General features: G+C 38.0%; 1 protein-coding gene across 23 annotated transcripts in view; it reads right to left on the bottom strand.

Moving 5' to 3' along the window:
- The window catches only part of Celf2 (CUGBP Elav-like family member 2), a 640,994-nt gene that overhangs the window by 116,201 nt on the left and 510,701 nt on the right, over positions 1 to 14,092 (bottom strand). For all 23 annotated transcript variants that reach the window (XM_028892143.2, XM_028892098.2, XM_028891961.2 and 20 more), the window contains one exon: positions 7,065 to 7,147. In XM_028892143.2, the coding sequence (XP_028747976.1) occupies positions 7,065 to 7,147 (83 nt within the window). The remainder of the gene's footprint in view (positions 1 to 7,064; positions 7,148 to 14,092) is intronic.

Here is a 14,092-nt window from a genome sequence, read left to right as displayed (position 1 = left end):
GAGCAATCTGGTTATATCTGACTGAGTCTCACTTGGGGATGGTTCTACACCTTGACCCTGATATATCACTCTGGTGTGACTCTTAGGGTAAAAAGGGACTTTTGCACCTATGGAATTCCTGTGCAGCCATACCTTATAAGACTTCCTTTTCTTCTTCTTTTTTTTTTAATAAGACTTCTTTATGGCTTTAAGTTACCATAAAGAAAATCAAGGACTTAACTTTGGTTAGCTCATATTTCGGCAAGATTAAGCATTATATGAAAATAATAGCAACAAGCAGGACATGGCTCCTTATAGGCAGTTCTATGAAGCCACATATTTTAATTCTGGTCAAATTTTGCAAATGTAAAACTACATGTGGTAGTTTGAATGTGATTGGCCCCCATAATCTCATGAGGAGTGGCACTATTTGAAGGTGTAGCTTTGTTGGAGTGGGTATGGACTTGTTGGAGGAAGTGTGTCACTGTGGGGGTGGGCTTTGAGGTTTCCTATGCTCAGGATACCACCCAGTGTCTCAGTTGACTTCCTGTTGCATGCAAGATGTAGCACTCTATTGTTCTTCCAGCACCACATCTGCCTGCATGCCACCATGCTCCCCATCATGATGATAATGGACTGAACCTCTGAGACTGAATCCCCTCAATTAAACATTTTCTTTAGGAGTTTCTGGGTCATGGTGTCTTTTCACAGCAATAGAAACCTAACTAAGACACTACAGAAGGCAAACGGAAATGAATGCTCTGGTTTATACAATCCATAAAAAGTGTACTTTCTGCTCTGGGTGGCTGTCTAGAAGAGTTCACACCTATAGAAGCTACCAAGTAGAAACAATGACTTCTAAGGCATATCTCCAGATTCCAGGGGCTTCACAGGCAACATGCCATTTAGTTACCAAGTGTTTTGTTAAGGTGAAAGACAGGGATCATCACTATTTAATAGCAGTTCTCAAGTATTCTTTCACAATGTACAATGCATCAGCCAAGACTCTTATTGAAATATAAGAATTATTATTATACAGTGAAGTTGAGACAGTTGATGAGGCCTAAGAAAGATGACTATAGTGAAGCAATTAAGAATGTTGGCAGGCAAAGTAAGAGAGTAGGACATACATTGTATCTTTCTGCATTTACACAACTGAACTGCATATACCTCTTTATAGCTGTATAAAGATGTACACAGATACAGCTTTGTATATGCAGAGTGAACCAGGTCATCATTCACATATATATGCATTAACATAAATTCATCTTGTATTATAACATTTACAATATAGGCAGAATTATCTCTCCTTTCAAAGTAAAACATGACTACTTTGGAAATACTGGAATAAATAAGATTAGCCTATTATTTGGAAATTAAATTTCCTACAGCTATTTATTGAAAATTTACTTAATATAAACATGGTGCAATCACTTTTTTTTTTTTTTTTTTTTTTTGGTGATTCAGTTATGAAGGGCAATGGTACTACTCTGTATTCCTTAGTATCCAGCAAAGTATTGGGAAAACAATAAAAAATTTCTAATTGTTTGTTGAATGAATGAATGCATATTTTATATTACATATGGCATGCAATTTTGGAGATGCAAACCTACTTATAAAGATGTTTTGGCTATTTTTTAAATTAATTTGTGTGGTGATATTTTGTATATGCTTTAACAAATAAAGCTTGTCTGAAGATCAGAGGGCAGAGCCAGCCACAGAGTTAGTCATAGAGGCCAGGCAGTGGTGGCACACACCTTGAATCCTAGTACTCAGGAGGCAGAGGCAGATGAATCTCTGTGAGTTCAAGGTCACCCTGGATTAATCACAAGATTAATCCAGTCTAAAAGAGAAACAGAGCCAGGCAGTGATGGCTCACACCCTTGCTCCCAGTACTTGGGAGTCACATGCCTTTAATGCCAGCACTAAGAAGGTTGAGACAGGAAGTGATATGGCTGTGCAGAGAAAGGAATATAAAGTGAATGCAGACAAGACTCAGGGGTATTCAGTCTGAGGATTTGCTTTCAGGCTGAGGAGTTGGTGAGATAAAAGGTGGTAGCTGTGGCTTGCTCTGCTTCTCTGGTCTTTCAGCTTTCACCCTGATATCCGGCTCCGGGTTTTTATAAATAAGACTAATTAGAATTTGTGCTACAAATTTATTTAAAGGACAACTGAAGAAATTTACTCAAGTTGGTCTAGTTAGGTGTTAATTCAAACAGCATGACTTTTTTTTGGGGGGGGAGGTGGAGGGCGTTCCATGATATGAGGATATAAGAGTTGAGAGATTTTATGACAGAAATAATGATGATAAGGTAAAATCATAACCATGGCTCTAAGAACAAAGACATTAAATACACATTAATAATTAGGAGAAGTGCTTCAAAGAAAATGAGTGACTCACATTACAATGGGCAAATGAAATTTGGTCCCAGGGAGAGCCCAGATGTTCTGCAGAAAAGAATAAACCCTAGCATTCTACTATTAAGGACATGAAAACAATTCTATAGATAGCTTAGTCAATTCCACTTGGAAGGAAGTTGCCTACCCACACAAGTAAATTATCTCTTCTAGGGCATCCAGGAAAGGGCCCATTCATGTCATGCAGGTGAACATACTTGTCCCAGGAGACCATTTTATTTTCAGCTTCTTCCTAATGTATCAGGATCATTTGTTTTATAACTCAAATATATATGTAGTTCTTGCTCACACTGCATGTGTTATTATAAAACACCTTTCAGTATGCCTCTGCTAAAATGGAGTGCTCTAAACAAATGTTCTCTTGGGGCAATATCTCCTTAATATAAGCTGCATTTAATAAAATTGGGAGTGATTCTAAAAAGAAAAGGATAAGGCATATTCATAAAATATGACTGAAAGAAATTTATGATTAATATTTTACAAGACATTTAGATTTCAGATTCCTCTTTGCTGTTAAAGTTTAAGAGGTTTCTCAAATTTGTATTCTATGTTATTACATCCTTAATTAAATTAATTTAAACAGAGAATGCTCTACTGATACCAGTGTAGATTTCAATTCAAAAGTCTTATTGCCATAGACTGTGTTAAGACCTTGAGAAAGTGGCACATGGCGCAGTGCTATCACTGGTATGAGGGGATGTGACTCTAACATCTGACCACTGAAAAGGTCTTAGGAGTTTTTCTGTGCCGCAGACATCTTTACTTTCAGTTTGTAACTGCACCAAATAAACAAGATTAGTTAAAACAAAAGTATAAAATCCAGGTTGCAGTCATAGGAATATCCTCTGGAATACACAATGCTGGACACTGACGTTTCCTCTGAATGATACTACCCTGCTTGCCAGTTCCAGCTGCTTGAGGGAGACTATTACTGAGAGTGAGTGGTTGCACAAACCTGTAATCCAAGCACTGGGAGGTTGAGGCAAGTTTGAGACCTTGAGCTGTACCTTTTTTTTTTTTTCTTCAACAAGCAAAAAAAGGACACTATCTGTTTGTTGTTTATTTTGAGATTGTAATTTAATCACAAAGTTTCCCCCTTCCCATTTCTTCCTCCGAAGCCTCCTCTGTAACCCTCTGAAGGGACTCTAGCCTTCTCCACAATTCCCTCTGCCTTCCTAAAAACTGTTAGATTATATTCTTAAAGCAAGCCACCCAGGTCTATTCCCTTATCTGTCTACTTTCTCCTCCTGAGGCTCACTACCAAGGTCCAGCTATCAAAGTATTGAAGTCCAGAATCAAAAGACCCATTAGCTCACCTAATTAACATGCACAATTAAAATTAAACAACTCCTCCCAACAGGCCTTACCTTTATAAACCATACTCTTGCCTATGGGCCACGTCTGTCTCCTCTCTATCTAGAAGTAGTTCTTTGTCTCCCCTCTCCCCTTAGACAAATACCTCTTCGCCTTCTCTCTTGTTCCCTTCCCCTTCTCCCTCATCCTCTGTCTCACGTCTTTGTCTCTTATTCCCTTCCCCTTGTCCCTCTGGGGCAAACACATCTCCTTTGTGCTGAGAACTTGTTCTTGGGGGTCCTAAGCTGATACCCTCCCCTGCTCTCCTTGGGACACTATGATTTTAGAAATTATGATTGATACATTCTCTGTGTGTATGGTGTTGGGGGTTGAACCTGAAGCTTTGCACCTATGAGGCTACAACTCTGCGACTGGGAAATACTGTATTCTTATCATGAAAGGAGACATTCTTTCAACCTAGTATGTCATTCCTTGAGATCAGAGGCAACTAAAGTTTTTCCAAAAACATAATGACATAGGAAAGAAAAAAATCAAATACTGCTGCAGAAAATGCAACAGCTTATTAGGTATCCTCGCCTGTGCACACCGGACTACAATATTCTCCATCAGACTATAAGAGTACTACTTACTAAGGACCTCAAGTGTGTGTGTGTGTGTGTGTGTGTGTGTGTGTGTGTGTGTGTGTGTGTGAGAGAGAGAGAGAGAGAGAGAGAGAGAGATTTCCATACTGTGTCAGAAGTAGAAAGGTACTAAAGCACGGGTCAAGTATGCATTAATTGTCTACTATCCTTCAGCTAGACCAAGTAGAAGTCTTGTCAGGATTGATCCTTGCTACTTCCTATATAGTACCTGGGACACAGTAGTTGCTCAGTAACTACCTGTGACTTATTAACCTCATGAAGTATTGGAAATAAATAAACTCTATGATTTAATCTGCTGCTTAAGCATTAAGCAACCCCTTCTAGAAGTGAGATTGATCCAATGAAAAAACCGATTCAGACTCTCATTCTTTCCTCTCAGGGTGGAGTTTCTGGATTAGCTCCCTTTGTTTCTACTATTCCATTTCTAGGGCTTTGTGTTGAACATGGGGATACAAGATTTAGGGTTTTTCTGAGTTACACATTTCTCAGAACAGGCTTAAGATATACATTGTGGGTTACCAAAAAGGTCCCCAACTCTTCACCTCAGTCACATCTTACTTAATGAAACAAAGGGTGCTTCAAAGTTCAGTTGAAGAGCAGATACATCAAACTGCCTGCCAGACGGACCTATTGGTTTCTTTCTCTCCTGCACTAATCAAGTTCTTTGTTTCTTTCAAGATGGGAAAACGGTGCATCAGACCAAAAGGAAACCCCAAACATTAGTCAAGTTCCATTGTGCAATAAAATTTCCTTAGGATACAAAACACGAACTGTATAAGAAAGAAAAAAATGTACTATTTGACCTTGTTATAAACTGAAAGTTTGGACACGTTAGAAAAGAGGCAGTAACTAATGGACTTTATCCACAGGAAAATGATTACAACCAGAAAAGATTTAAAGTGTCAGCAGATGATGTGCTTTTCTTTGTCCCTTTTATTTTTATTCAAAAAGAAACTAAAGGCATATGGCAAAGTGCATCATTAATTTCTTATTAATTTTATAATACGAAGGCAACCAGTTAAAATAGTGTGCTACAACTTTAAATAACTGAGCTTACTGGGTATTTAATGAGAGATTTAGCACAGCAGGGGGTCTGCTAAATTAAGTCGTGCCTTCACATCACAGTGGGAAAACAGGTGTGTATTGGTTTAGAATTATGGAAATGTTGACTAATTCTAAGGCTTGTAATCAAACAGCAAGGTAATCTGTAATATTTTTTCTCCAAGAATATGCATTAATCTTTTATGTCTGGTCCCATTTCTCCCTGTCTACCAAAGGCTCACAACGGAAAGGCAACTACTTTCATGTCTTCCCTGCAGCTGTTAAAGTGATGCTTTTAAGACAAAGCTACACATAAATATGAGATGTGAGATCCTATCCCCATTGACCACAAGTGAAAAGGTAAATATAGTAAGTGTGTGCAGGGTAAAAACTTTGAATCATTCTGTCACTACAAACTTGCTCTTCTATCCTTTGATTTGCTCAGATGAAAATGAGGAAAACCAAAATGGTATGGTGAATAGCTGTGTTCCCTAATTTATTGCTCTTGGCGATCAATGAGTGTGGGGACAGTTGCCTGTAATTTCTGCATTCATCCACAAGTTAGAGGTCAGCATTTTGAGATCCTGTCTCAAAAATCCATCTACCTCAAAAGAAGCAGCTCATATTTTGTAAATCTTTTGCTAAACATCTTTCTACTACAGACATAAGTTTTTCAGTGGGCCTAACATGAATTACACAAATCCTATCTTTTGGGGAAGCAGGAGGAAAAAATATATATGTGTGCCCATATCAGTCTGTGACTGCACATGGTTACTTGTGTACAGGTACAGGTAAGTAAGCAAACATTGAAATTATACCTTGAAACATCAGGAGCATTTTATCCTTCTTAACAAAACATGTTTCAATAAAATCATGGTACTTAAGTGTTTACCACAGATTCTTTATTGTAACAAACACATATCACCATGATATTGAATTAACTCTCCACTGACATTTAAGTAAATGGAGAAAATACACCATATAAACAGCAACAGACAATTTGTACTACCATGCAATATGTAAAAGTCCCACAAAAACCTGATAAGTCTTGATGAAAATGTCCTGTGCAACATCAGTTCATGTCTAATAATTGTACTAATCATCAGCTATTACTAGGAAGGAAATGAAAAATAAGCACGGCAAACTTTCTATTTTCTCTTCTAACCAACACCAAGGCACACACAGGCATTAAAACACTGACTTTGTTAACACATTGACTGTTTAGAAGTCATTAGGAGCTTTAATATTCTATCTATACAAAGCACATTTTGTCCTTTCAAATGAAAATCTAAAGACTAAATTTGAAAAGGAGATCCTGGAGAGTAAAAGCTTTTCCCTTCCCATTGGCTTTCCTTGTATGTGTGGGTTTCCACCACCTTTAAAATCTTAACCCACCCAATACTCTTTGGCAGCTGCTGTACCCAGTGGGGTCACTCTGATTTCCTAACCAGGGGACATGCTATTTGAGAATTCTTCCCATCAGTCTTAATGCCAGCCTTCTTTGTGGGCTGGCCAGCTAGTCTGGCTACTGCAGGGAACAGAGGGGTCAGAACATACTCCTCAAAAGACCAAAGCCATTCTTGGCACTAACAACCCATAACTAGAACCTTTAGTTGAAAGGACCATTTTCAAGCAATAAAGTGATTCTGGTACAAAAGTAAACCAACTCACCCCAGGTAAAGTTTTAATATTGTGCAGTGCATTCTGGGCCTCAAGTGCAGCTTTTCTTGTATAAAATGTTACGAAACAACAACCTACAGAGAGAAATGAAAAGGTTTTAGAAATTTCTGTGAAGGCTTTGCTTAGATATAATGGAGACTGTGGTGAACAAATAATCTACTTAAAAGGATGCACAATTTAAAAATAATAAAGCACATGAGAGCAGTAATAACAACATCTCAAGCATTTACACAGTGCCTTTCATCCTAAATTACATTTATTAGCTTTACCTGCACTGGAGACCTATTCATAGCTCCCTGTACTAACTACCTGGGATACAGCTATTTAGAAATGAAAGTAGGAGGTGGAAGAGGGAAGGCAAGGTGTTGATGGGACTGGGACCATAGCAACTACAATAAAGGGATGTACTTAACCACAGTAACATTTGTATACATTTATATTATTTGTAATTTTCTTAGAGTATCTCTAGAATGTCACACTTACAAAACACTTTGTAAGCTTAAAGGTTTAGAAAGCCAGATGGGTAAGTACGTTCTTAAAAGCTTGGGTAGTGCCTTATTCTCTTATCTCGAAAACAGAGTGCATAAAGTCAAGTTCTGTGCATAGGACCATTCAATTCTGGCTTGTTAAAAATGATTAGCTAATTTTAACCAATTTAAAATTAACTTGAGCCAGGCATGGTGGTGCACACCTTTAATCCCAGCACCCAGGAGACAGAGGCAGGAAGATCTCTGAGTTTGAGGTCAGCCTGGTCGACAGAGCGAGTTCCAGGACATCTAGGGCTACACAGAGAAACACTGTCTCAAAAACAAAAAACAAAAACACCTGCAATATGAATAAGTATATACCCAAACAGTTGTGAGCTGAATCTAGCCCATGTAATAAATAATGGCTGTAGCACATCTCTAGGTTCCTCATTTCTAAGAGCCGATAGAAACCTAGGCCAAAAATCCCCCCAAAGCAGGCCAGAAGATACTTCTTTTAAATCAATCTTCTCTCCCATTCTCAGATCATTACTTCATTGACCTGAAGGCTTGCCCGTCCCTTTCATCAACTTGTAATGAAACTGGTTATCATCAACAATCTGTTGATTAACACTATACAATTCTCAGCATAATCATCTTGGAAAGGAGTAATATACATAATTTTCACAAATTGCCAGCTAAGACTACATAGTGAGACCCTGTCTCAAAACCAAACAAAGCAAAAAACCCCAAATAAACAAACAACCCTCTCAAAAAACTCTTTTCCAAATTTACTCATGGCTCAGGCCACAGCATGAGGGAGAAGATTGTAGGACAACTTGCAGGAGTTAATTCTGTTTTGACTACAGGGATCCCAGATCAAACAAACTCAAGTTGTCAGGTGTGGCTGCATGTGCCTTTACCCAGTGAGTCGTCTTGTTGCCCCAACTTTACAAATTTGAAAAGATTCTATCTTTGATCTGTCTGTTAAGTTTGAGATTGTTACAACCAAGAACTGAACTTTTAGGCTTGATTCCATAGCCTTATCTCCCTTCAGCGCTCGCTCTCTGGGACAGAGAATTAAGAAGTTGTCTGTGCTGTGGTACAGTGGCATTCTCTCATTTTGTAATTTCGGTTCCAGTTGGTACCTGGCTCCTCTATGGTCCCTATCCATATGCTATGCTGAACTAAATTATGTGAAGCAAAACTTCTTACCACTCTAAATCTCCAGATCAGAGCCCTTGAGAAATTTCAGATCAATTCCCAGAACAAAGTACATCAATTTAAACAGAGATTCTTTAAGATTATACCAAACAAACTCTGGCTTTCCTTGTAATATCATAGAAGAATAACTGAAGACCTGGGTAACATTCTTCTTTCACTACTTGCCCATTTGCTGAACCCAGTAGCTCAGTTCTAGTAATGCCATCTTAGCGAGCAAATTTGGGAGATTTTTATGTAAATTCAAAAAGTCACCCCACCTCCAGGTGGATACAGTTTCTTACCACAGTTCATTAATGGTCCAGACTAATTTCTGCCCCTAATTATAACTTCAGTTGGGCACTCTCAGAATGAATAAATCTTAGTAATGTGGGAGGAGTGTCATAGGACAGACATATTTTCTTTTGGGTTCATAGTTCGGTTCTTGGATTACTTAGGAAAAAATACATTTCTTTCTCTATATCTTAGTTCCTTTTTTCATTACTCTGAACCTGTCAAACCAATTTTTTAAAATGTAAAACCTTTTTTTATTTGTTGTGCTAAAAGTGACTTACTCTTCATTTCACACACATAAAAACTACTGTCTTTTTTTCAGAGTAAATATAGACATCCACACTTCCATGGATACAGAAACTTAGTGCTTCCCTCCCAGTGTGATTTTGATTTGTATAGTTCTTCAATTAGAACACATCTGAAGATTACTGGTTGAGTGCTCTTTTACTTTACCACAGCCTTTTTACCTATCTATCTCCTAATATTAACTTAAAGTCTTAGATTGATTGATTGGTAGAGAATATCTCAAAAAAAGGAAGAAAAAAATATCATTTTCTCTGATTTTTAAAATAATTATGGCAAAGGAAAGGGAGCAACTACAGATTTCAGATAACCCATGAAGGCTTAAACAAGCATAAAATTGTCTTTCTTGCTGGCCCTAACTGTAAGTACAGCTGTTAAGGGAACCGCCTGTTCTTAGATTTTCCCACACCAGCTGTAACTCAGGTCTGAAATGTACTGAATTCATTTTGAGGTCAGATGTAACACCATATGGCTCAGCCACCAGATCCAGGGGACAAGCCCCCCTCCTTCTGCATGTTCTGCTTCAATTCCAGTTTTTCAAGGTGGGTGGTTAAACACCTACAATACCCAGATGGTCTTCCATGGTCAATGGCTGCAACACATAGCAGAGGGGTTAGCCCTCTTGCGGGAGTGTTCATCCCTGGAACTCCTCTTTCCTGCGGTACCAAGAAAAGCCTTGCTCCCCTTCAAAGAAGAACATCAGTATCCTAGGGACTCTGATGATCACCAGAGGTGGATGTAGTCTGAGCCATGTGTTTCAACAAGTCCCAACCCTTCTATTTCTGCTTTACACTGGTATTTTTTGATACTTTATATTTTTCTAATTTGCTCACTTGACACTGTGTAATGAGCACTTACACTTTATAATTTGTCTCACACTTATCTACTCATTCAAGAGTTTCTGCCAGTGTCAATATCCAAGTTTGGCTTTTTGGCAAATCTAGTGTAGAGAATTGTGGTGGTATTCTAATTGTACTGAAATGTGATTTTGATTGTATGTTAATAAATAAAGTTGCCCGGGGGTCAGAGCTATTACAGTCATAGCAAGAGTGTGGCGGTGGTGGCACACACCTTTAATCCCATAGATCTCTGTGTGTTCAGGGATACAGCCAGCATTGGAGACATATGCCTTTAAGACCTAGGGGGCTGTACATTTAGACAGTGACGAGGCAGTCACGTGTTTGGATTTACAACCAATGAGAAGGCAGAACAACATACTATAAAAAAAACGAACAGATAGGATATAGCTCTCTTTCGAGAAGCTGGGACACCGCGGGAGGAAGGGTGAGATTTTAGCTCTGAGCTCTGACCTCTTGGCTTTCTCTTTTACTTTGTTTCTGTGTTTCTTATTTAATAAGACGGTTGGTTACATCTACAGAGAATACAAACATAATGCCCTGGTTACCCTATGGCATCCCTGTTGCAACAACTTCAACAACTCATTGAGTTAATAAAAGTCAGAGCAGAAAAAAAAATATAATTATCCTTCATGTGTCCATTTAGTAACCCCTTCCCACTATCCTTCATTGGGGCTTTTGACATTCACAGGAGCTGGTACAATGGTAAGTTTTCAGAGGTGACCCTAGAACTCAATATCATAGTGTCTGATTCATAGAGAGTCTAATATTTCCACTACTGATTACTCTCTTTTGGTAATGTGTGTATTTAGGGCACACACTTGTGTGTGTGTTAATATTTTGAACTTCTGTGTTTACAGACCACTAACAACTCACTAAGAATTAATTCTGCTGTTAAACTTAAAAAAAAAATCTATCAGAAGGTAACATAGCCATAAGCATGGAAAAATTTGGGGGTACCCACTCTGTATGAAGGCAACCTATGTGCAGCTATAAGAAGAACATCTCTGGGTAGTCAGGAGATAGTAAAGCAATACTGACCACTGAAGGAAACTGAGAAACACACAAAACCCATTTATTTCCACTTCCATACCTGTCATTCCATCAACCTTGTCACAGTACTCTCAGGGGTACTTAATGCCTTTTACTACCCATATTCCCAGAAATGGGTAAGTCTAGCAATACAGTTGTGTAGGTTCAGTTGGTAAAGCAATCAGTGATTAGTATTGTAGCTATGAAATTTGACTATGCCATCATGTGTCAGAAGTTGAGAGTGGTAATTCCTAGACAAATCCAGAAAACCACACAGTCTAAATAGGGCAGTCCATGTCTATTATCTTTTCACTAATGGTTTCTGCTGTCATAAAGAGTTCCCTTGGGTATTTTCCATTTTAATTGCTGAATAATTTGAGACACTGTTAAGGTTTTGTTCTGTTTTCGAAGATAAAGGCCTCAACAGACAGGCCAATGGAACATGCATGCATGTACACATACACATACACACACACACACACACGCACACGCACACGCACACGCACACGCACACGCGCACATGCACACACACGCCACATACACGCACACAACACTCAATTTTACTGAAAGACTTTAATTTTAAATTATCAAATATATTTCTTTTCAAAGAAACCATCTGGATTACTGCAAATCTTTTCAAACCACAGGTGTTTCTGTAGAAAATCTGTACTTGGAAATTCTTAGTAATAATATCCACAGGGTGGAGAAAGTATTGTTTATGTAGAGATAACCAGTTTATATCCTGGTTTGCCCTGATTTAGGCAGTAGTTACATTCTTCAGTGTGAAAGGTAGTGTCAACACAGCTAGAGAGGATGATACTAACAGATCAGATTTTAACATTAATTCTGCCCTTAAGGAAAGTGGCAAAAAACTCTTTAAGGAAATTTTACCTGAGGTTTCTAACCTGATCACATCGGAGAGGGCTACAACTGTGATCTGACTCTGTGGAGGAACATTTTATTTCAGAAGGTCAGTTTCTTTAAGCCCTTGACTAAAATATGGACAATAAGATAGATCTTTTTCAATCAAATTTGTGTTTGTATTTAAAGAATCCAAGTACAAAGACAGAAGGTCAATGACTTGAATTGTTCTTAATTACTGAAACAGTAACTTTAGGGGAAGGAAGAAATTCCAGGTCACATGTTGACAACATCCATTCTCAGTGGCTGGAGCCAGCCCCATGTGCTATTGGTATCAAGGAAAGAGGCCTCATAATATCTCCTGCAGTCACTAGCCTGGTATGAAGACAAACACTCCTATACTAAAGTGCTCCTTAAGTGGCAAAAATGGTCTATTTGGAATGTCCATATTCTTAAACCAATACTTTAATATTGTACTACATTAAAAATATAAATAACCATACATCTGGAGGACTGAGAAGGGGAAAATAATTTTTCTGTGGCTAAAGTAGTTTTAAAAACAAGATTTCAGATTTGAAGCTTACTATGTTCTGTACTAGTTAAGTATCTACCAGAAATGAACTCAAGAGACTTATCTATGTCTTCAAGGTTATTCATCATAACTACAGGAAATCTACTTTCTTTTCTAAATTGAAGCAAATATATACTTAAAACCGGTTACAGAATGACCATTAAATGACTAAATGATATACCTGTGGGTTTTTTCCCCCTCTACTAAAGTAATAGTCCTGGCAGATAAATTCAATTCACGTTATACTGAAATTCAAGATCTCAATAGTTATCAAGTAAACTAAAATTTTCTTTACAAGCTGCCTTTGAATTCTGAGGGGCTGGGAGATCAAGGAACCAAAGAAGGCCCTGGAAGGCTAGATCAGTAAACCTGATATGTTTTTCTTACTGTGAATGAAGGGTTTTTGTTTTTGTTGTTGGCATCCACATTTATGAGCAAACCGGGTGCCTGTTTACTGAAGTAGGACTGCATACAAGCCAGTTTAAGCCAAAAAAGGACATACTCCACATACTCATTGTCTCTTGTTATCTCTCCAAATTTATCCACTTTTTAAAGAGTCTGAAGATTGTTGATCTAAGTGGTTCATTTTATGCTCTAGGAATCTCCCATACACTATAGTTTCACCTATAAATTTCTGGCTTTGCCCTTGCCAAGACCATCTATTTTCACTTTCTACAAAGCAGTTAAAGGTTTCAAAAAAACCTCAAAAAATCCTGATTAATTTTTAAAAGCAACGTTAGGATTCATCTTTAAAAAGACAGTGTGTTGCTCAGTGGTCTAGAATGTGACTAAATCTTTATAGTGTTTCCAGGCAAAAAATGGACAAAATGCTATTCTTAGAAAGTACAGAGATGCTTCAGGAAGCTAGTTAGTACTCTGCAGAGTCAAAGAAACAGCCCTTTTCTCAGCCAAGTCTACCAAGCAAGAGTTACCCTTGCCAATTAAAACACATCAGATGCACAGTTATTAACTTGTGGTCTTGGTGGTTAAGTGCCCGTGTGTTCATTCATTCTACTGTGTTCTTAACATGGGGTTTGCTTAGGAAAGATGTGAGGTATGTTTTAAAAGTGACGCTATTAATTTCACAAGCTAATACTTTACACTTGGTCCCCTATCTGCTAAACATATTCATGTGCTCTTGGTTAAGATTTAATTACTGTGGCTTTTCTGCACTTGGACAGGGAACTAGGAGGGCTGCAGTGGTATACGCAGAGACAGGAATGGAAGGCATAAAACAGTGACAAATAAAGCAAACCTTATTTAGCTAAAGTAAGAAACTGCAAGAAGTTAGAGGGCTTGCTTTGCATACCCTCTCCTTTTTAATTATATTTAACGCTCAAAGTAAGAAAAAGAAAACAAGAAGAAATAAAAGTAGCATTACATTCCATGGCTTCTATGTTCTTTCTGTAAGATCACATAATTTTACAAGCTGACTCT

Source organism: Peromyscus leucopus, chromosome 5, assembly GCF_004664715.2.
Source record: "Peromyscus leucopus breed LL Stock chromosome 5, UCI_PerLeu_2.1, whole genome shotgun sequence".
In the NCBI taxonomy this organism is placed as follows: Eukaryota; Metazoa; Chordata; class Mammalia; order Rodentia; family Cricetidae; genus Peromyscus; species Peromyscus leucopus.
This window is presented reverse-complemented; position numbering and strand designations above follow the sequence as displayed.